This window comes from Nothoprocta perdicaria, unplaced genomic scaffold, assembly GCF_003342845.1.
Source record: "Nothoprocta perdicaria isolate Ctin4 unplaced genomic scaffold, notPer1 scaffold_7, whole genome shotgun sequence".
In the NCBI taxonomy this organism is placed as follows: domain Eukaryota; kingdom Metazoa; phylum Chordata; class Aves; order Tinamiformes; family Tinamidae; genus Nothoprocta; species Nothoprocta perdicaria.
Genome location: NW_020455976.1, coordinates 2,316,804 through 2,341,305, shown reverse-complemented (window position 1 = coordinate 2,341,305; position 24,502 = coordinate 2,316,804). Strand labels below are relative to the sequence as shown.

Genomic DNA, 24,502 nt, shown 5'->3' with positions numbered 1-24,502 from the left:
AAGAGATGACTGAGATCATGGGATCCATGATAACTGGATGCTTTGGGCTTTAAAGGCACATGCCCTGTGGCTAAGAAGGCTATTGGCCTTCAGAGCTGCATTGGGAAGACCACTGCCAGGAGGCTGAGGAAGATGATTCCTCCTTTAACTCAACACAGCTGAGGGCACACCTGGATTGCTGCTTCCAGTGCTAAGCTCCTAGTACAAGACAGGTGAATACACTGGGCTAGGTCCAGCAAAGGGTGACACAAGTGATTAAAGGAATAGACTATCTAACATAAGGAAGATCGTTTTGCCTGAAGAAAAGGCTCAGGGAGGTCCAAGAGTGCAGAAACAGGAGAACCAGGCTCTCTTCAGTGTTTTCCAGACAAAGGACAAGAAGCAATGGGCACAAACTGAAATAAAGTTCTATTTAAACATAAAGGAAAAAAAAAACAGGAATGAACAAACAAAAAACCACTTCACTGTAAGGGTGACTGAACACTGAAAGAGGTTGCCCAAAGAGGGCCATGGTATCTCCATCCCTAAAGATATTCAAAACCCAACAGGACATGGTCCTGTGAAACATGTTCTTGTTGACACATCTTTGAGCAGGGGAAAGGGACTGCATCTCCAGAGGTATCTTCCAAACTCCTCCACTCAGATTCCATGTTGTTCTGCCAACTCCTGGCAGCACAAAGGCACTTGAGAAATCTTCTGAAGCATTGATTTCAGGTAAAAGGCAAGAACCTTCTCTGCTACTGGACAGAGAAATAAATTTATAGGATATTGTTGTAGTTAATAGGGGTAACAACTGCACCATTTCCGTAGGAAAGCAGAACTGGTAGGGACGATGCTCAAATGGATCATAAAATAGTCTATATTTAAATAACTGGAATCAGTCGTCAAACAAGCCTAATTTATAACAGATGAACAAAGCTGCACACATTTATCAGATCTTGTCTTTAGATTATTTGTTCTTCTGGTTTGGCTTGGTCCTATACCAATACTGTCAGGAAACTCACTGTCCATGGACATCCTCAGTTGAATTCCATGCAGTGTGGGAATCAAGAGGTATAAAGAACTGAGTCTCTCTGGTTTTATTTGCTCAGTATTTAGCTCTCAGCAAGGGAACTCTTGGCCTCCACATACTCTAGTGCTGCTGTTTTGACAGCCAGGACAGTTTCTGCTGTACCATACTTCTTCTCATAATCCAGATAGCGTTTAAAGAAGAATTTCATCCTCTTGGGTGCCAAGCTCAGGTGTATGACCCTCTCAAAGATGTCCCTGCAAGAAACCAAAGGCCATTCAGATCACTGTATGGGTGATGACATTCAACACAAGCTCTATATCCTGCCTCAGAATAAAGAGCAAATTCATTCAACCTGCTGCAAAAGTGCTGGTGCTTGAAAAGCAAGAGATTTATAAGAACTGGCAAATACCTTAAAAAAGAGCTCAGAGATTGCTGGTCAACTTGTGCTAAGATCCATCCATTCTATCTGACCCTCAGTTCACAAAGGGGGCCAAACCCAGATCTACAGTGTGGGAAGCTGGACTTCCTTTTGTCAACTCTCAGCAAAAAGAGTGACTGATCTCTCTGTTCATGTTATGACATATAGTAGAAAGCAATGCTTAATTTCACTCCTAAAATACAACATGGCAATGTTGTCTCTCCTTAGGGAGAGCTCAGCCTCAGGGAGATCAGCATGCTCGGAGACTGTCTGTGCAGATTTAGTAACAGCAGAATTAAACAGACAGCACGACAAGCAGCTACGACATTGCTGTTGTTAAGGCACCTGAACCTCAAAGCAATTTAGCAGAATCACTTTACAGATCCTGACAAACCAAGGACAGCCCACCAACAACCYAGCAGTCCTGCTAAGTACAGTATGACACCCTCAATGCAAGTCACTTCATTTTTGTCATGCAGGTCACCCTTATGAATCAGTCCCCTTCTGCCCTGCGAATCTCCTTGGAGTCTCCTCAGTCACAGCAAGGATAAGCCCTTCTGCACCCCAAGTGTTCCTTCTCCAGGTGATACAAGTCCTCCTTTGCTCTGGAAGGCCTTCAACAGCCACATGCTGTGGTGTATCTACTCTTTTTAAGTTGTACTCCAAGCATTGGACATTCCCTTCCCCACTTGCTGTGGCAGGACTCACCGCACTTCCTTCTGGCTTCCGTGTTTGATCATGATGTCCATGTAGATGGACCAGATATCTGTGCGTTTGGGGTAACTGCTGAGGGTGCTCTCAAAAAGGGCCTTCGCATGTTCCGGGTCCCCAAAGCGGAACTCGAGCTGCGCAAACTTGGAAATGACATCCACATCTGCAAGAAGTYAAGGTATCAGAGCAGCACCCTCCCCATGAACACACACAGGTCAACAGTAATTACACCAAAGAGGTAGGCACAGGGACAACACCATCTCTACCCAGATACAAAAGACGCTGCTTTTAAGAGATTTGGAACTGAAGTAGGACTGGGGGAGTGGAAGGGGAGATGTCAYGCTTCACTTTCCATCTGAGTTTTCTGTAGGAAAGAGGTTTGTTCTTGCACTCACACAGCACCAGGCCAGGGTCGAACCCAGCCCCACAAACCCGAAACCAAAACCACCAAGCTTTTATAGAGCGCCTGAAGAACCAAAGTCACTGTCACTTTGGGTGCCTTCTTTTACACATTACAGTAGATTTATTACAAAAAGCTTTAAAAATGATATCAAGCTGAAATTTTCCTTTCCCTTAYTGACAAAGGCAGTAGGTTCAAGTTGGCTGCAGTTTACACATCCTACAAACACTGTCACAGGAAGACAGAGATATCAGAGAGTAGCTAATTTATCAGACCTGTCAGRCAAACTGCATCATGGATGAGTAAGAAAATGCTTACGTTCTTTGGTGGGCAAAGCCTTGAGAGCACGCTCCAGAAGTCTGTGTGTAGCCTCAGTCTGGCCTTGTTTCAGGAGGAAAGAGGCATATTTCAGCCACACAGATTTCTCCTGACGGAAACGCTTCAACATTGTGTGGTACAGCTCTTCTGCTTGCTGGAAGGGCAGAGAGGGAGACTGGATTAGATGATACAGATGCATTACGAAGTCTAGTATCTCTAAGAAACTCTGTCTTGGCCAGGTAACTTCAAACATTTGTGAGAGAAGAAAGCATCAAAAGCACCTTGCTGGCTGCCCATCATAACCATTAGTGAGTTAGGAATAGGATAGATATAAATCTGATAGCCGGAAGCTTAACAAAGGCAGGATTGGGTTTACTGGCATGCCTGGAAGGAATATTTGCCTGGGACCTGTCTGCACTATACCCACCTCTAATCAGGGCTCCTCATTCTAAGTCTTTTCAAGAACAAGTGCAGAAGGAATCTCATCCATTACAGATTCTCCAAGGAGGCAACCAGCATAATTGAGGAAGCACAAACAAAGCCAGGCAGAAAATGAGTTCTCTTCCTTCTCTTTTCCCAAGGTCTTTCAGGCCTGTCCCAGAACATTCAAGCCCATGTTGCTTGAAATAATATCAGGGAATATCTCACCTTGTACTTCTCAGAATTGGCATAGATGTCACACAGATGCTGGAAGACTTTYAGAGGTTCATTGTATTGAACAGCTCTCTCAAAGACCTTCATCAGCGTCTCCTCAGTGCCGTACATGTTCTCCAGATTCAGCAGAGCTACCCAGACATTTAGTTTCTCCTGCTCTTCCCTTAAAGCAAATGTAAACAACAATGTTCAGCTTTTTACCAAGGTTTTTGAGGTTTTTGCAAACCATCCTGCACGTACTCAATGACACACCGTTTGTTTCTGAGACACAGAAAGGGAGCATTCACYACACTGAAACGCCACTCCTGGGACAGAACACAGTAGCTGTTTCACACTGCAAGCTTTAATCACTAGTGTTTGTAATTTAAAACCACAGGGATGATTCAAGAAGACACAACATAATGTGAAGATGTTTTAATACCTTGTGGTATGGTAACAGCCACAGAGGCTTCAGTTTGTTTTGAGGACTTCACTGACAGCACTATGCCCTTCAAACCCTTCTGACCACTGAGGTAGGACTGCGTGTTCACTGGGACTCTGGGGAGCCAGGGTGCTCACAGGCTGCAGCAGACCAGGCACGGTGACTCAGGCTACACCTTCACGAGGTCAGCTTACAACTGCAGCCACATAGTCCCCTTGCACTCAATGAAACAGCCAGACCTTCCCAGTCTACAGCAGCACACACTAATGCTGCTCCCAATGCTCCTCTCCCATCAAGACCTCCACCTTTGCTTACCATTTGGTATAAGGAAAAAGCAAAACCCTATAATTACCTGAAGCAGATGGTTTTAAGTGCTCTCTCTGCCACAGCTCTAGCCTTCTCAATCTCGGTGGCCTGGAGATGGAAGGCCATGTACTGCAGCCAGAGGATGGAGCTGTTGGGACTGCTCAGCACAAGGCGGTCAAAATCATCCGCTGTCTGGGGCTGTCGACTGGGGTCCATCAGGGCAGCTTCTAATTTACACAGCTCCTTCTCCCTCTTCTCCTTCTCCAGCTCCTTCTCCTTCTTTGTTTGCTTCTTTGGCTGAAAGAGCMAAGAGAGGGATTGGCGAAAAGTAGGCACTTAACATGTGAAGGGACTCAGCTCTAGCAGAGTTAGACCCCAGTATGTTCAGAATAGGGCAACTTCCATAAGATGACAGGGCAGTTATTTTAGAGAAGGAAAACCAGCCCCTGTTCTGCCCCTTGCACAAAGAAAATTCACAAAGAAAATTCACATGCTGAGAAGTACACAGTTGAAAGAAATATGGTTTCCATTCATGAAATACATTGATGGACCAAAGTACTTTGCTAGTCCTGCACACCAATTGCACAGTTGTACTTTGCTCCTCTCATTCTCTCTCTAGCTCACCATTACCATCCAAATCCATTAAAAAAAAATAAGGCTATGTAAGAGAAATGCTGCAAGACTGGGCATCTTTACGGATCACTAGAGTGACTCAATAACTAAATTGGGAATATAAAGCAGTACAGTTCTCTGCATTAGGACCCATGCATTGGCATCCAAACCATGCAAGACCTCCTTCACAGAGCTTAGCGTTGGGGGCAGGAGAAAGTCCAAAGAATAAAGGGCTTCATGYGCTTGTTTCTAATTTTGCTGGATTGGTCATACTGGAAAACTTATCCAAAAATTCCAGCATAAGAGTGTTTTTTTTTTAATAAAAAGGCTTTTATGTGGAAAGTCTTCACCTCTAGAATTTCTTTCAAAATTTAGAAACATTCAACAACCAAAGCAATGCTGAAATCAAATTTTAAAGGTTTTTAATGAAACTACTCTTTGCTATAAATAATGTTTTGACACTTTTCTGGATGCTACTTTGAGAAGCCCCATTTTTCATGAATCAATGTCAGATTGAAGATCTTCACTTCTCCGCTTCAAAGGTACCTGCTACTAATACTAATAAGAGTAGTTAAAGAAGTTCAATATTGCCTGGCAAAGATGGTCCCTTGGGTTAGATGGCTTCGATATGTGGCAAATGTTGCCACACAGACACACACACACAAGCATCAAGACAAGACATTAGAGCCCCCAAGTGGTGCCTCCTAAGCAAGCAGTTCTAGCACACAGTACCTTAGCCTGCAGATCCTCCTCCTCTTCACTGTCGGAACTCTCCTTCTGGCTCAGTGCTGGCACATCTACTGTGTTCACATCCTCATCCCAAGTGAAACCAGTGGAAACTTGTAGCCTGGGAGCCTCACCGAGTTTCTTTATCTGCTTGGAGAAACACAGGGAATACCACAGGTTTTTATATGAAGGTTTTGCACAGAGACTGGACACAGCAAATGCTTGCTTGTGCCTTCTCTCTGGTCAGTACTATCAACTTCTCATGCTCACAAGCAGCCCAACTGCCAAGACATCTCACTTGGGTCACCCTTACTGTAATTTTAAGCCAATGTTTCTCATATCACTCATAGTTGACGTGAAGACCAGTCTGTGTCGCTGCAATCTTGTCATCCAAGTCAAAGATAATGCATCTCAATAGGACTGGAAAGTTATTTCTCATACCAGTTGTCTCTGATTAGCAACCCTGATAACCCTTGACTCAATATGAACATTCTCTTTCACCCTCAAGCACAAATTCTCTGCTGAAYTTCGCACCATAGATTTCTTTTTAGCTGCCTCCTCTTCTTTCTGGTCTTCCTCCTCCTCCTCCTCCCGGCAATACACCTCAATTCCACTGTCACTTTCATCTGCTGGGCAGATCTTCCTTTTCTTTCGTTTTGTCTCCTACAACAGAGAGAAAACAAGTGAATGCTGATGGAATTGCCGGTGTGAATCTTACTAGCAACTTTACAAAGAAATGATCCTGACTGCAGAGAGAATGAAGTGCCTCAGAACATCAACCAAATAATAGAAACAACTACATTCCAAGTAATAGCAAGTAATTTTTGATAGTTTCCAATATGGCTTAATCTCCCTTCTCCCCCTCCATTCCATATAATTCCTCACTTCTTTCCCAGCCTGATGCTGGTGGAACTTCCTCATCCTTTGTAGTGTCTGGGCTAGCCAACTCCTTAAATCCTGTACATCCATACCTGCTCACTTTCAGAATTGCCTCTTTTCTGTTTTTTCTTCATTTTAAGCTCTTTTTTCTTCTTCTCCTCCTCTCCTTTCTTCTCTCTCTCTTCCCTCTCTTCCTCTGCATCATAACGTGGTAGGCCTAGGGACTCAGGCAAGATGCTTGGCATCCCAGTGTCCTCAGGCAGGAGAGAAAGCTCAACGTGGCTTTCTTCCTTGTTTACACTGCCATGTATTGCCAGGAGCAGGTAAGGGAGAAGAATGGAAAAGGGAGGGAAAAAAAGAAAAAAAAATAGAGAACAACATTTACAGGTCTGCAAAAACCTGAATATGTTCCAAAATCTTCCTACTACTCTTTCTACCTGCTATCCCTCTTTCCACTCCTTCCCCATCTCCTTTCTGCTAATTTATGATCCYTTTCAAATACTTGAGACCTACCCAAGGACCTTGGCAGTAAGCAGTTTTCCTTCAGGTAGGTATTTCTTATATAAGGAGTGTTTCTGTACAAAGTAAGGGGAGACATTCTGGAACTGGATTCGACCCAGAAGACACGTGGACAGGCTGAGGAGAGAAAAAAAGAGAGTAATCCATGGCAAATCAAAACAAAACACTAACAGAAAAAAAATGTTCTGCATTTCTCCGTGGCACAGCAAATTCTATACCATGCCACATAAATGGTTCTTATTTGAGTTTCRCACACTCAATAAAACTGACAATGAAATTGATTTCCATAAGGAAATTCATTCTGCATCATCGTAGTACACAGAGATCCCCCCAAGCAGAATTCCAGAGTCACAAATTCAAAACAAGACAGTTCACCATGACCTATCACATCTCAATGCAGTATTCTGGTCTCATGCTACTCACCCAAAGAATACACCTGATGGAGTGACTGATTTGACATAGCCCCTCACTAGCTGGCCTTTTTTAACATCCTTAATGCTTGTTATTTCCACATCTTCCACTTTTTTGCTGCTCTTTGGATTTAACCTGAAGGAAAAGAGGAAAAAAACATTAATTTAAATAATCCATATTCTGCTCTGGATATCAAAAAAAAAAAAAAAAAAAAAAGAGAAAGCATTTTCTGGAAAAAACATTCTGTATTAGGCACATTCTTCATTTTATTCAACTGTACTGACACAATATCTGCATCTTTGTCCAATCATAGACACGTACACACTTCAGAGAACACACACACGCTGCCACAAACTCAGCCAAATGAGACAGTTCTGGTTTCCTCTGACCACGAGAAACTGAGAGTTGAATCAAATGCTGTCTGAAATCCAAAAACATTGGCCTGTTTTTTCCCACTTGTTTCTAAGTTATCTCCTTCCATCAAATTTAAATATTTTGGACAAAACAAGAGGTTTGGTTTTACCACACRTTTAAGACTAGAGATTTACCACACATCTGTGGTTTTACCACTCATTTAAGACTAGACCTGATCTTTAGTTCAAATCATTCAAAATGCAGTTTGAAAATGCAACTTATACTGCAAATACAACTGAGGAACTTTATTCAAAAATTAAGAAGTTAAGTTAGGTCTAGAATGATGGTAAAAGTAATTAAATGTGTGCCCACTTGCTCAGTTCTACATTACATGCCAGGCATCTCATGTTTGCTGACATACAAGAAAACCTTTATGCATTAGGAGCAAAGTTCATGCCTTAAAAAAAACCCTAGTCCTTTGAACACTTTGCATTGATCTGTCCAAACCCACAGTGTTTCAAGAGCAAACCAGCTGTTAACTACTGGATTTTCACTACTAATTACTGATAGCAGATCCACAGTCTAGAAGGAACGTGCCTACCTGGACTGCCGGAGAGATAACTGGATTTTGCCATTCTCAGTGGAAAGGACATAACACCTGCATGGCAGAGTAAGGGGAAAGAACAGGAAGTTTTAGCTAATTTAAAAAAAGCTATAGACAGAAAAGAGATACTATTTGCACTAACAGAAAGAAGCTCTGAAGGAGATAAACTGCTCTGTCTCTTAGAACACTTAGCGTCTAACACAAACCAGCATGACACGATGGCTTCATCGTTCACAAAAGCAGCTGAASAGATTTTTCTGAAACAAATTATTTGCCTTACCCAGTCTCTAATACTGGTACAAAGAATTTGCAGATTGCTASAGCTGAGTCATTTGGCTTGTTTAACCTCCAGCATTCCCAATAAACTTATGTAGCAGGAAAATGCAATATTACAGATGTAGTATAAAGTCATCCGACTTGACAAATGACCCTCAAAACCATGGCAGAGCTGGGACAACCGAGTTCCTCTCTGTYCTGTTCATCACCTGCACTATGAGAGTTTCTTCTCCCAAACAGTCCAAAAAGACAAAGAGATGCATTTGGATACACAGAAAGTATAAGATCATTTCAGGCATGTGCATCAACTCTTCTACAGACTTAGCAACCTTTACAGTAGTGTTTAAGGCTGTCTTCTGAATTGCTGTTAAAGCTGAGATTGAAACACACCTCATATAAGAAGTCAGTGTCACTTTAGTTGAATGCTGAACCCCGCGTGCCTGATGCCACRTATCAGCAGAGAGAAGTCTGTCACCAAAGGAGAATATTTGTAAACCTCCCAATTTGAAGGAGCAAGAAGAACTGACCTGACAATCTTGCCAATCTTGAAGTCATCCAGAGGCTTCTCTGTGTAGCTATCGCTCAGGTGAAAGATACTGACTTTGCCAGTCTTCCCTCCATGCAGCGTGATGGTCAAGCCAACATGTGGAGTCACCTTTGCTACAGTGCCTACCGTGATGATGCCCTGCTCCAGCGACTGGATTCCTGGGAAGAGCAAAGCAARAGGGGAAAGGTTCATAACACTCCGAATGTGCACTACCAAAACAGGGCTATTGGGGCAGCAAGGCTGGAATCAGTTCCCTAATCACATATCACACCCATCAACTTCTCACAAGGTGATCGTTGTACACTCTGTCAGTTAACAGCTACTGTCAAGGCRAACATCTTGATACCCCAGACTGGTCTCCTAATTGCACATTTTTAAGGCATATTTTAAGAGAAAAAAAAAAGACAGAGAAATGTTTTCTCTGGCATCTCATGCCTGAGGTTAGAAGGAAATATTCTTAAAAGAGGTCAGAGAAGCGTGTCAATCTGAGACGCATCTGAGAGTGACTTTTTTAAACTAACGGTCTGATCCTTTCTCATCTTACATGCTGCTATACATCTGAGTCAAGGACTTGGGTCTTCTCTGGTCTTTCCCTGCCTTCCTTCCCAAAAGGAGGTGCAGATTGGCTTTGAAGCCACAACATATTTGTGTGGGGAGGGCAGTGCAAGCCCACCTCAGTGCCTCATCAGAGGCAGTGGATTCCTGGTGTTAAAACTGTACCTGTAAGTGACAAGTAGAGGTTGGTTTCAGTGACATCTGTTCCAGTTACTGTAGCAGACAATGCCTGGCCACTTTTGAAGCTCTTATCTGGATGCTTTAGAACCTGAAATGAAAGAAAGGMTTCCACTTAGTATCATAGAAAGGACCTTTGCAATTTCAGCTGACTGCTGTACTCTCCTGTGAAGCTTTACACTTTCAAAACACACCTCTGACACACACACTTGACAAAGAGCTCCGTGTTGTTTCAAGGGCTCCATTACCCTGGGCTAAACAGACAYAATACTTCTTTTGTCAATGAGACACAGCGGTGCATAACGGGCAGACCACTGGATATCCACATAAGTAGATAAATGAAAAGTGTTAGTGGTTGTTACCCACAGCCTCAGGTATAAAAAACTGTGTAGCTCATCTATAATAATCCTACCTTGGTGCTGAGGGACAGCAGCAGATGTGGAACTCTTCCACGAATGTCAGGTGTGACTTCTACCTCCAACCAATTTTTGATGGTGTTATACTGAGAAGACATCAAATAGAAGAGCATTAGACCACAAAAAAAAAAAAAAAAAAAAATGAAAAACTTCACCAAAGAATCCCTTCATTTTTAATGACAGAAGGGATTACTCTGGCCTGGGCTCTTGCATCACCCAAAAATGGTCATTTGACTTCTACTTACGTTATAGCCATAACACTGAAGTGTTTCACATGTAAGTGAAGAGGCAAATAGCAGTACGCCTATTTTGTGCGGGTGGCATAGACAGTTTTCTCAAARGTAAACTACAAGTTTATCAAGTTTTACAAGTTTATCAAGGTAAACTGCAGGGTGGAAGACAAGGTGGCAACAGATGGACATGCCAGTGAGGATCAGTTATCTCTACTCTTACTGGTATAGAAAATGCTGTTTCTTTCTCCTGCTGGCCCCCTAAGACWCTGCACTTTGCACAGGCCACACTTACAATGAATGAAGAACAAAGTTGTGTCAGTCTACAAGTTTGAGCTGAGGTCTCCGAGGTCACCTTACTTGCTGCATCCCCAGTACATGTCTTATAAAGCCTCTGAYCTTACCTTCTTAACAAAACAGGTCACTGTCTGCCCAACTTTGTAGAGTTCAAGTTTCTTGGGTGCATTGTCTCCTTTATGGTTCAGCATTGTTGCAACTTTCCCTTCTATTTCACTGTTTGCATACAAGCAGAAAGGACATCAGTTAGTTTTGATCCTAATGATGAAGATAAGCATTAGAAAACCAAGAGATTAGGGTGAGCCAGTATTATTGAAACATTCACCCCCATCCTCTTCCTTACTGCACCCTTCTACATGGAATTACATGGAATGCTCCCAACATGGAGGAGACTCCAAGCTGGCAACACTTGGTGCCAAAGAACATTCAAAGTAAATTACATGCTGGAAGAGCACCAGGATCTTCAAAACTCCCAGATCTGAAATGAGGTGAAAGTGGGAGCAATAGGTCTTGCCACATTGCATTCACCTAGAGCTCTTTGCTATGTCCAAACCCTTCACAAGGATTTGAGAAGGGAAATTCCTTTGACAAGGAAGGGAAGTCACATGAATTCAAGGTCTKTGAATTATTTGCAGAGATCAGATATCAATACTTACCTCGGTCGAATGCTGAGCTCTGGAATGGATCGTGTAAAGTGTGGATGGGTGATGGGTAGATACCTGAAGAAAAGGATCAAACAATTTCTTACAATCTCCCCATGCTCCAGTCACCCGTATTCCCAGCACACTGAGGAAAAACAGATATTAAGCCCTCTTCTAAAACTACCAAAATCTTCTGGTTTCAGTCCTGCAGAGTACTTTTTCAGGACCCAAAAGCACTTTCACAAATTTAGCCTCTTGAGACAAACCTGCTTGCATATTTGCAGAGACATTGCATTTAAGGCTTCCAGTAGATTGTAACACAAGTTTATACATCATTCTTTTTTGCAATCTATAACCAAGATAGATCCAGCAGCGCAGCTAAAAAGAATTAAATTCATTGCAACCTTCACCCAGGATGGAATGTGGTGACAGATTCACTCAGCACCTCCACTCCAGCAAGGGTAGCTGTATCAGTGTCTGGTGAAGGAGGGAACTGCCCAGATCATCTGAATGTAGTAAACATCCCATCTGTGGTGCTACCCAAGTAACATTAGGTGCATGTTTTCCTACCTGTGAGTATTCACATCCCTGCCTCCAATGACCCGGGCAGTCACCTTCTGTCCAGCTTTCAGAGTATTTGTTGGAAAAGAGCCCATAGATACTTCATCCAAGATCCGGGACGCGTGGATTGACCCCGTCAATTTGTCATCAATAGCAACTGTGACATGGGTAGGTTTGACAGACTTAACAGTTCCAGTAACAATATCCCCCACGGAAAGGGAGTGCTGCACAGCAGAAAGAGTCTCTTCCAAAGTCGTCTCAGACTCTTTCCGGAACCTTACAAACATATTCTTCTTTGMTGGGTCTTGTACTGCTAACAAGACTCCATGGTCATGTCCCTTCACTGTTTTTAAGGTCACTGAGACCATCTGTCCCACCTTCAGCTTTTCTGAGTCAAAACGGAAGGTGTCGTTGAAGTGAGAGGCTATAGGGATGGCAGCCAGCTGGCCYGTTTCCAAAGAGATGACAGCACACTCTTCTGCTACGTGCTGCACGACGGCAGGGTGTTGGGAGTTCTCTGTCAGCTGYGAGACAAATAGAGATAATGACCTTCCCTGCAGGGACCTTGATTCCCTTCACTCTACTTCCCACAGCTGCAAAGGATTAAACAGCTTCCTAAACCTCCGCCCCCCTGCCCCATCTTAATTAGCTAGCTAAGCTTGGTAGAAGGGCAAAAACACACAAGCCTAAAAACTGAATACMTACTTGCTTGGTTCTTTGTTTTAACAGTTCTTCTCGAAGGGAAACATGCACCACAGATGAGAGAATATCCACATGGAGAACCAATCCTTTTGCTTTCTCACCAGGAACAATACCTTTGTCTATGAGTGGGAACAGACAGTTTACGAATTGGTCAGAATTCTTAATTCTGTCAGGTGGTAACAACAATTGCAGTCAGTACCAGCTGTATAACACATCTTAGAAGAATACATTCCTCCAACATTAATCGTAAGAAAAATGAAAGGGCTTCCTTTATGTGGAGAAAGAATCTGATATTCCCATGGAAAAACTAAGTTGATAAAGCAAATAAAACTAAACTCAAATTTAAGGTAATGTAGGTTTTGAACAAAAAGATCCTTTGTACAAAAGGACCTTTTGATCTTTGCACAAAAGGATCAGTCTTATCTACTATGCTATCATTCCTATCGAAGCTAGTGGTATAAGTTTGCTTGCTTGATTCATTTACCATCTCAACATTTACTTTTTGGATTATTTAACCTTCTTGATTTTTTTTGAATTGTGAAGTATTGAAATTGTAATTCTGTATCACAGCTATTTTTAAAAGAAAAATGTACAGGAATTTAAGATAGAGCATGCTCCAAAGAACACACTTTCAGAGAGGAAAAAAAGACAGGTAAGCTGGAGCTTGTACTGATACTTTATCTATATACAGCATGCTTCATCYGATGACCTCAAAGCACCAACTAAACCTCAACAAGATGCCTGAGTGATGAGGCAGAACTAGGTCTGTTTTACAGACGAAGTAGCAAAATCACAGGTGGGCTTAAACAATGTGATCCAGATCATGCAAACACGCTGGCCACACAGCAGGAAACTGAACTCTTCTCTAAGCCCATCCCTGCTCTGATCAGACTCATGCCATATTGGTTCCTCAGCAGCAGATTTCACTGAAGTATCGAGGTTTGGAAGTCTCAGAGTGAAAACCAAAGCAGTCCAAGAAGAGACCCTCACCTCCCAAATGATAGCGAGTAGCTGTTACAGTCAAGCCCGTGGCACCACTGCTGCTGAACAGGGCTGAGCCGTCCTCCTTCACACCCTGCGCGACCAGCTGCAGCTCCTTCCCAGGCACCAGTTCACAAAGACTTCGGGCCACACTGGACTCCCCTAAATAAAAGGAGAAGAAAGCAGGGAGCTAAGGGAGTTAAGTCACAGTTTTTGTGACCTTATTTCCTTTTAGAAGATGATGGGCAACTCTTACCTCTTCTTCTCAGCAAATTCCTGATTTCTTTCACCTCCCTGAAGTACTGGCTTAGCAGAGCAAAGCTTTCCTCAGCAGAATTGCCTGATCTGCACTCTGACACCTTCAAATTGAGGAGCACGCGCTGCTTCTCCTCATCAGTGCTCATCACCTTTGCAATCACAGTCTGTCCCACCACAAAGTGGTCCTTGGTGTCCGTCACAAACTTGTCACTCATGCTCTGTGCAAACAAAATAAAGGAGCAGGGTTACTGAGTGCAAGTGCCAAGCACCTGCAGTGCTGTTCAGGAAACGTGAGCCAAGACAAAAATGCTAGCAATGTAAATGGGTAAATGAAGTCACATTAAATTCCCCCTTATCCCTTAAGCTCATCTGAACGAAGTCTTCACCTCATTTTGGAAGAGAATTAAAACACAAACCTCATTTTGGAGGAGAATTAAAACACAAACCTAAGCACATCATTCAACCTATTGAGGGAAACGGAGTGAATGCAGGATCTACAGCCCTACTGTTCCCTGCAGCTCTGCCCAAAGCCATGTTTTAAGCTTGCTTGCTGATTACACACATGCTATTTCTGAAGCGAACACATAACTTACTGTTTTGGGTGCCAGTCCTGTAAGGCCAAAGGGGAACTCCACAAACACGCCAAAAGGCATCACATTCCTCACATAGCCGGTCAAAAGCATCCCAGGCTGGATTTCAGAGAAGTTTCTCACCACTTGCTCCTCCTGCACAGCAGAAATGACTGCAGACTTTCTGCTCAAAATCTGAATAACCAGTTAGGGAAAATGAGAAGAATGAATGGAGCCAAGCAAATCTCTGTCTGTCTTTGGTGGCAGGACAGTACAGGAGCCCCAGAATCACACAATTACTGTCTTCATTTCTTTACACTCGATTTTAGCAATCAATTTCTCAAAAGATTCACAGCATTAAAGAGGCATACTTTACACTAGTTGAAATGTAAACTTCCCAACACTACCAAAAAGGCAAAAYGGAAAAAATGCAGAATTGTTGCCAAAATTGTGATTTTAAAACTTATCTTCTCTGTTTCTTACAGAAACCCTGCCTTTTTTACAGATACCTCAAAAAAACATCTTCATTCAACTAGCTGAAACAGCAAAGGATACAATAYGCTCTCCCTTGTTACTTAGGCACATAACTTTGGGCAGGACATCTCCCTCTTGAAGGCAATGCCACAGGAGTTTGCAGTTAGCAACGAAGTCTGAAAGGTAAACTGTGGGAAGTGAGGCAATGGCTTTGCCTTCATCTTCCAAGATGGAAACCTCTAGGCCATTCTCTTTCTTCTTCAAGACTTTCACATCAACCATCTAAAGAAAGAACAAGCATAGTGACAGAAAAACACCAAGTGCATTTGAAGTGATCTCTGTTGAGGCACAGGTACCTAATGCTGTCCTGGAAGGGCTCTGACATTACTTCTCAGCTGTATATAAAAAATAGTCTCACACTGACAGAGCCAAGCTTCAAAAGCATGCCAGCGTTGATAATAAGGGCTAAAAACATTGTCTTAATTATAACTTTGTTTGAAAGATGAGAACCTTTTAAAGAAAATTAGGACTGCCCTTTGCCCAGAGAAGTAGTATCTGCAKAGTGTCAGAAGCACTTTTTAAACCCAAAGACAGCAGTGAAGCACTTAAACATTTCATTTAAGTGTGTTTTGTTTCCTTCTCTCTCAAATAGAAGAAAAGCAGCTGCTTCTGGAGTCTTGAAGATCAGCAGCATCCAGGAGAGGAGTTCACCCAGCAGTAGGGACTCTAACTTTTGCATTTCCTAGAAGAGAGCCCCAGGACTTCTTTATCCTGTCCTCTGACATGAGATCGAATCCCTCCTGCCTTTCATCAGCAGATGCAAACAACCCAATAAGAGAAATATGTTTAATGCTACCTCTTAATCTCTAACAGCTTTTCCTGAAGCAAAGTTGTTGACAGTGATACCAGATTGTCTCCTCTCAATAATGGGATAGGAAAATAGGAGAGAAGAAAAAAAAAAAAAAAAACAGTCATGAAATTCAATACCTTTCCTATTTCATATTTCACTTGATGGTTCTTCACTGCAGTATGTTCTTTTTTACCCTTAGGGACAGGCTTACTTGTTAACTTGAAGGACAGCAGCAGTCTTTCCTGCTGGGGTTCACATTTTAAAACCATTACTTTGACAACCTGTGGTAAAAAAAATAAACAAGGCTTAACTTCATTCCTCCTCAGTGTACTACAGCCTATGAGACAGGCAAAAAAAAAAAATACACATTACATTTTTTCTACCACACCTAAGCTAAAAGTTACTCTCCTTAAGATCCAATACAGAAACTGTCTCTTGATCTCACAGATGGAAAATATGCACATTAAATGACTTTCATTAAGTCATGAAATGACTTTGACAGGTCTGTAGCAGAGTTGAGAATAAAACTCAGATCTGCAGACMTGTAGTCGTAACTCCTGAAAGCTTTTCCTCTTGGCGAATCAACAGCTGGATTTCAGACAAGAGAATGCTCCAGAAAAACAGCAACTAGGGCTGAGCCTGCCACAGCACAACTCTCATAGTTCCTGCTTGGGGATGCACAAGACTTGAAACAAACAGAAAAAAATAAAGGAATTCAAAAAAATCAAGAAAAAGATTTCATGTTAAAAGCATTAATTCCCTTAAAAGAAGATGTGGTTCAGGATCCCAAACTGATGCTAAGATCTCCACAGTCCCTAAATCACACAGCATGGTGCCTGCTGCACTGCAGAAGAGTCTAGAAACAAATAAACAAATCAGCTCTGAAGTGCTCAAGAAGCGCTCTCTCACACAGTCTAGTATATTTAAATGGACTACAGCTATTGCCTAATGTAAAAGAACATGGAAATGTCTTGGTGTGGCTGCTTATTTTTTGGAACACCTCATGCCAGAGCCAACTACACTGCAGCTTTTTTTTTTTTTTTTTTTTTTTTTTTTGGCATTCATTCACAAAATGTAAGTTAGGTGCATGAATTACCTGGCCTTCATGGAAGACTTCTTCTGGAGAAGATATGGGCTCTGAGCTCAGCTCATTCTTGGGTACCAGACCTTTGACATCATTGTAGAATTTCACAATGCAGCCAAACTCCCTTGCACACACCACAAAGCCATGTGTGATCAGATCTGGTTTAGCCTCTTCATAATTACAAAGGATTGGAAGCTTTGACTGGATAAGAGTTTTCTTCAAAGTAAGGAATAGCTTCTTTTCTTCAGGTCTGCACTCTAGCACCTAGAAAAAGAGAACAGAAAAAGGTTGAAAAAGCATCTCTGCCATTGTCTGATCAGTCAGCTGCTCAAAGCACTTAAGTGAGAAAGTCCAGCCTAAAGCAGCTGAAGACTCTGTCTAGCAGCTCTCACCCGGCACCTGACTTCATCTCCCACATTGTACTTCTTCTCAGGCTGCTTCAGGATTGTTTCAGCAAGATGCAGGGAGGGCACAAGCCCTTTAATCCCATCAGCAATTTTCACTTGCATCCCAATGGGTTTCAGAGCTAATACTTTACCCTAGAGAACGAAAGATGGAAAAGGATCTGTAAATTCAGGATGGTTAGCAGAGTGTGCATGGGTAGAAAACAGCTGATACATACATCACAAACTGCCACCAATTCTAACCACCCTCCAAAAAATACAATSCACCCAATCTAACATTTGCTCATATGTTAAACAAGACTTTACTACCTCATTTTGAGCATAGGCTTCTTCTGCAAAATTCTGCAAAATTCAGGACTGTCAGACTACATGTTTCCAGAGATATATCCAACACTCAAACATGAGTCAGATATCTAACAGAGTAATTGTTTCTGTCCATCAGTTGATGGTGATGGATATTTGACTTCCACACTTCCAGTTCACCAAGTACAAGGTAAGTTTTAGAAAGGCTGAATGAAGGAAGTTAAAAAATTCCATCAAGCAAACCTATCAAGGAGAAGTTTTTCTCCTTACTTTGATATCACCAGACTGGATCAGAAATTGAAAACTGGCATTATGCAAAATAAATGCAAATTAACTAGATCACTTCTGCAMAACTGCTCCAGATACTATGTCAGTCCTTCGGGATCTCACCTTCACCACATCCCCAGCGTGGACATCTTTATATTGCAGAAACCGAGCTTCAATAATCTGACTAGAAAAGAAACACAGCAAGACATGACCAAATGGGAAAAAAAAGAGAAAATCTCCTCTTGTCTTGCCCTAAAAAAATCCCAAATTCCTGCTTTACTCCACTGTGCTGCATAACTTTGATTCAACTTCTGTTGACTCACCTCCCACCACTCTCTGGGCATCAAGTTCAGAAACATTCACCAGACTCCCTTCCAGGTGACAATTACAAAGTGATGGCCACCAGCCAGCTACAGCCTTCCAACAAAAGACATTTGGCCTCCCTGTAGCCCACCAATTAAACATACGTTACCCCACCTCCTCATGGTTTCAAAAGGATACATGAGATGCTTACGCACTCTGACTTGAAACAAGACAGAGACAAGCTGGGAACTCTAAACGTGTTCTGTTTCAACAAAGCAAAGCAGCTTCTTTCCATTCTCAACCTTCTAAGCATTCAGTTTTCTGGAAGTCTGTGAAACTTACTATTTCAGGGATAAAATACACATCTCATCCATCAGACTGTAGTCAATTATCCGACATTTGTGTTTGCACCCTGTCTTAAAAGCTGCAGGTTTAAAGGACTTTCTTGTTTTTGAAAGATGTTTCAGCTGGAAGGAAGAAAAAAACCCACAATGATTTAGAACATGTTCAGAAAGAGGAAACACTGACTTGAAGCTTAGGTTGAAATTGCAAAATTTCACAAAACCTTCCCTCTAATGCAATCCCTTCATGCAGCAGGTTGCACAAGTTCTGACTTCTTTTGTAACCCTCCTACGTTCCATATCTGGACCGGAGGGAGTTTTGCAAATATCTTCTACTTTCTCCTAATTTTGTTACATAATAAACATAATTAAAAAAAAAGAAATAAAAAAAAAACTTCCTCCTGACCTTATTTCTCAAGAAGCTACAGGAGCTACAGAGGAGTTCTCTCAGTGCTCATTCAGTCCTTGGCTCTTACCCGTGCATACGCAAGGCTGCCATCCTCAAGCTCAAAGACAGCACCAAACTGCTTGAAGAAGGCCTTCACCGTCGACTCCTCCACCACCGCCCCGATGCGATCGCTGGAGATCTGGTTGGGGGATCCTCCAGGCTGGAGGAAGGTCTGCCGCAGAGTAAGTCGCACCAGCTTGGAGGTGGGCTGAATGGAGAGGATGCAGGCTTTCACCTGGGCCAGCGAGAGGACAGAAGGCTTATTAAACATCATCTTATAAATGGAAGTAGAAAAACCCATCTCACTCATGTTTTTAGATGTGATCTTCAGTATCTGAACTCTTGTCCACTTACAAGCAATTTCCAGTGTTGCTACAAAGACATAATTTCAGTTCTAAAGGCTTCACAAATGCGGGATTTCAGCTTTCACCCATTGTTAAAGTTATAGACACTACTTCGGTGCCAKTGTGGCAAGAAGTGCTAAAATAATTTTCCCATCTTTCCCAAATCTCTCACACATCCCACACAAGTCTTCCATTATCCCAAGAATGGCTTTGCTCTTTACAGCTCTAGATAATAATCTAGATAATCAGAATTCAAAAAAAGTCATCATCAGTAAGATTTCACAGGTTAATCCAGTAGATCAATAATTCTTCACCAGAATGCTGGAGAATTCAGCTGGAGAAGACATGCTCCACGTAACATACCAACTTCAGCTGTACTTCATCGTCTCCTTACCACTTGATTTGGAGAATAGTTCACAGATTTCTTTGGATCCATGTGCATGAAATCCACAATGCCAGTGAAGGAAGAGAGAAAGCTCACAGCAATCCCCAATGGGGTCACCTAGACAGGAGAAAGAAATTAAGTGAGATAACTAACAAACTGGTGCTCACAATCATACTCTCACAGCCAGGGTAGAGATTGGAGCTTAGGTGAAACTGGATACTTAGGGAGTATCTAAATGAAAGCATTATTTTTTAAAAAGTATTAAGCACAAAATCTCTCAGGGTACAAATTTCCATCTCCGTTTCATTTGTTCCCATAAAATCAGTGCTAACCTTCTGCACTTGAGCTTTTACCACCAGCCCTGGCAGTAAGTTGGAGAGTGTCCAGTTCTGTCGCTCCGTTGCGAGGGATGCAGCAACTTCCGACCGATCAATGGACAAACGGACAATTCTTCCCTCATTCTTTACTTCCACAATGAGGCAGTTCACGTTCTGGCCTATCTTCAAGTCAGGTCCTACAAAAGCAAGACACAGGATAAAATCCCCTTTAGGTACACTCAGGGGTTCCCTTTTGCCTACAGCCTTATCCCAGGCCTTTTCAAAGTTCCCTGTCTTCACATCTGAACTTTTTCCATCAAAGTGAAGTCTACTGCAAGCAGGGACAGAAGGGCTTGCAATAAGAACACTGTCAGAAAATAGACTGAAGCCTAATGGCCTTCCACATCAGACAAAAAACTACTGTTTTCAGCAGCTCAAAGATTCCACTTTGACCCAATCTTGCTGAAGTGTACCAATATCACACACACAAAAGGCTCCAGTTATTGCCATAATCCAATTAAGTCCAGCAGTTTCTCACCTTTCTTGGCTAGTTTGATATAATTTTGGGCTTTCTGACGAGGCAGGAATGCATTAGTCCCTCTGACTCCAATATCAATGAGGTAACCATGGTCTTCCACACTAGACACTATGCCAGTGAGCAGCTGTTGGGAGAAAGACAATGCAATTCAGTAATGTGAAGAAACAGTCGAAAAAACACATATGAAAAAAAAATAATGCTCAGCAACAGCAGGTGCTCTTATTAGATGTGCCTTCAATCATGAAAAAAAAATTAAGCTAAGGGCCCCGACAAGGCAGGTTATGCAAGGGGAGCCTCCAAAGCCTAGGAAGGCTGCAGCAGACCAGAACACGCACCATGCCTGCTGCAAGTGCTGTAGCAGTCAGACCCTTGTTGACCTTCTTGGGGTTGATTGACAATTTAATGCTCCGTCGTCCATCAGCACTTTTCTCGACACTGGTCACGATGCATCTGACCAATGTTCCTGGTGAATACATGTCTGAGAGAGAGTTCAAGTCCTGTCCAGCAAGATGATCAAGAGAATAAGGAAACAACATTAAATAATTCAAGAGCATCAGAGTTTGAAATTCCCTCCCTCCCCCAGAAAGCTCTATTTCTGTGTCAACAGTACAATAAAAAGGCAAAAAACACATTTTTCTGTATAGTGGCTGAGATGGAATTACATGATTTTAATACGGCTGGCAGGTTTTGTTTAATAAAAGCACTGTGGGGCCTGTGGTCTGAAGCTTGTAGCTGAGGATCAAAGCACAGCTAGAGAGCCAAGAGTGACCCTAATCTCAGCTMCCTCTTCAGCAGGGGGAAACACCACCAACAAGAGGTTAGTAGCTTGCACAGACCCCACATTACTCACCACCTTTCTAAGTAAAGTAAACACTGGAGAGATGGGCTGACGTTACTCCCTCTTCTTTTTTCCAGTAATGAACRTTGCCATTAAGTTATAAAAGCAGCTTGGAAAAGCATGGTCCAAACCAAGGTCAGTCTAAAATAGCACTACCTAACAGCATGCAGCACAACAGTGTAATTTCAAGGACTGTACTACTCCCCAAGGTCCACTGAGCAACCTCACATCCCCACATCATCTTCCACACACTTCAACTTCCATCCTTTGCCACACAGAGACAGGAATCTATATTTAGCTACAGCAGCAAACACACAAATTTCTTCACATTCAACAGGCTGCCTACTAAATTCATGGATCATCTGCCAAAACCATGGACCATTGCCTGCCACTGCAGACAAACTGAAGTCTGCTGTGAGACAATAAAACCCAGAATCTTCAGCAAGACCTTTGGGTTGATTCTGGGATCAAATTAATCCCCGTCCCAGCTTGCCGGTACAGAGCGCAGTGCAGATCCAAGGTCTCACCTCCAGGAGCTCTCCTTCAGCCACCTGCTCACTCAGCATCTTGCTGTAGGTATCACTGATCTGTGTCACTGGGACAAAGCCACACAGTCCATTGGGCAAGCTGATGACTAATTCAAAGTCATTAACCTCTTTCACACAACCAAGAAGTAGCATCCCTTCACAGAGTGCCTAGGAAAGCAGGAAGAGCAGCAGCATTTGGTGAACATTTTGGCAAGTGAGTGGTAACAGTGTGGTAGTTACAAATTCCTCATGAAACACTGCTATAGTTGCACGTTTAACAAGAAAAAATATGCATTGTCTGCCAAACCCCCAAATAAAAAGGCTGAAATAATACTTGCACCTGGTACTTTATAATGCACTCTGTACAGATCAAGAGCTATTCCTCCCCATTTTACTAGGGGAAAACAGACAAAACAGTAACATATCCAGCAGGGCTAGAACAGACTCATCTCTCCCAAAAACCCCATGCTCCATTTTTGATGACYAAAAAGGAGCTCACCAGCATTTACTACCTTAACTCACACCATAATCAAATCCAACCCACCAATGGGTGGATACCATGGGCTCATGGCATCTGGTGGGCTCACTGTGTTCAAGAGAAACAGCCACAGGTGTAGCAACCATGCATCCCTTCTCAGCACAGCATTCGATTCATAAAAGTCATGGAACATTTCTGAAATAAGATTTTTATTTCCAAACTAGATGTGGCGTTCCCACAAAGACACACATGGCACCAGAACCCAATCCAGAATTAAGCAGAAGCTTTTGGTCCCTTGAAAGATTTAAGAATCACTAGAAGCTCCAAATGATGCCTTATAACATGCCCATCATATACATCCCACTCTTGCTCTAGCACACTAACCTAGACCCTGAGAACACAGAGACTATTACCTCTTCCAAGTTTCCATTAACTAACTACTAAGGTTGCTATTAAAAGACTTAAGATCCTGGTTCATCATTCTCTTGTAAATGACAGAAGCACCGAAAACCAAACATTTAACCACAAACCTCAATGGTGAGCGGTTCAAAAATGACAGTRTTGTCTTTAGAAGTGTCTTTTTTGTCCAGCTTGAGCTTCTTCTTCTTCTGCTTTCCTTGGTCAACTTGACTTCTTTTTCTTTTCTGTGTTTTTGTTTTTTCTTCATGATGGATCTAAAGCAGATTAAAATCAGTCAGGAAAATAACAGAAGTAAAGAGCTGAACATTATGCTAAGGAAGAACTCCACTGCTAGGAATAAAATTAAAAATAAAATTAGAGAAAATGTGCTGGGATAGTAGAAAAGGGAGAATATTCTTACTAACCACTCTGCTACATGCAAGTTTTTCAAGATATCTCTTTTAGAGCTGAGGATGATTATTTGGTAAAACTTGAAGGAGATGGGTAGGGAAAAAAAAAAAAAAAGACACAATTCCAGTTCAACTTGCAACTTGTTCCAGCATTGCTGTACGGAAGGGTCCAATCCTGCAATAGAGCAGCAAGTAACTCGGGATGCGGAGCTTATGGAATGCTACAGTGTTGAGGCCTCATTTTGATTGAGCTTTTTGTCAAGACATTCACCCTAAACCAGAGCCAGATACTCAAGACCTTTAGAGAGTCACAAGAGAAGTGGATGGCAGCAGATAYYTTCCCAAAGTCCAAATAATACAAAYTATRTGAGATAAATGTAAAGAAGTCAGGGACAGGAAAGATTTCAGGTGATATTCTGACAGTAGAACAACTCTAAGAGTTAATTAAGAACATGAAAACAACATACATCAAACAAGTTGTCCTGCTCTATCTTCTGTTTGGCTGCTTTTTCCTCTGTGGGTTTTTTCTGGGTACCACCTCGGGGAAAGTTTTCTTCCATAGATGCCATGTTTGCACTTCTATAGGGCAAGGGAAAAAAAAAAAGAAAAGATTGAGCATAAAGATATCATAACCAATCCTCAAACACTCACCCCCCAAAAAAAAAAAAAAAAAAAAAAGTGAATTATCCCTAAACTAAAGAAGAATTCAGACAGCTACTTCGCAAATAAAACCCAAACTCCCACGCAAACATGTTTAATATTTGACTACACCAAAGCATTGTGAGGGTCCATATAAACACTTGCATTCCTAATATTTTTTACCATTGTCTAATTTTACTTAAGTATCACTTTTTAAAAGCAGTTAAAGCACCATAAAAACACACACACAAAAATGCTTTAGCAATATGCATTCTCCAAACATGCACCTACTACATGGCATGGACAAGCTAAAACCAGCAGCTTTAACCATTCASGCAGAAAATTATAATTTAAATAACGGGGAGCCTGGTCTGCGTCTTGACTTTCATGGTGCTGCCCTGAAGAGTCGATATAACGCTGTTGTTAAAGCCAGGTGCATTAAGACCGTGTTTAACGTAACGGCTCTGCTTAAGCCTAGTTTGCCCGAGGCGGCCGCCAACATTGAGCCGAGGTCACGGCTCCGTTTCCGTGAATGACTGCGGCAGTTCCGCAGCCCTCGCGGGGGGATTCCGCACCAGCTCGCTTCCTTGGCGGGTAA

General features: G+C 42.3%; 1 protein-coding gene across 1 annotated transcript; it reads right to left on the bottom strand.

The window, feature by feature from the left end:
* Positions 1-534: 534 nt before the first annotated feature.
* On the bottom strand, positions 535-23,834 carry PDCD11 (programmed cell death 11). The gene is made up of 35 exons (XM_026050692.1): positions 23,733-23,834; positions 22,987-23,130; positions 21,979-22,146; positions 20,949-21,110; positions 20,614-20,737; positions 20,091-20,272; positions 19,768-19,875; positions 19,058-19,264; positions 18,583-18,707; positions 18,061-18,121; positions 17,356-17,502; positions 16,976-17,227; positions 16,017-16,160; positions 15,111-15,311; positions 14,580-14,750; positions 13,985-14,204; positions 13,738-13,890; positions 12,751-12,866; positions 12,055-12,569; positions 11,500-11,562; positions 10,951-11,059; positions 10,313-10,402; positions 9,889-9,991; positions 9,149-9,326; positions 8,343-8,399; positions 7,400-7,522; positions 6,971-7,093; positions 6,550-6,757; positions 6,113-6,241; positions 5,585-5,725; positions 4,287-4,537; positions 3,508-3,676; positions 2,860-3,013; positions 2,139-2,304; positions 535-1,266 (listed from the first exon to the last, which is right to left on the bottom strand). The coding sequence occupies exons 1-35, from the start codon at positions 23,832-23,834 to the stop codon at positions 1,095-1,097; spliced, it is 5,538 nt and encodes a 1,845-aa protein (XP_025906477.1). The 3' UTR covers positions 535-1,094.
* Between the last annotated feature and the right edge of the window lie 668 nt (positions 23,835-24,502).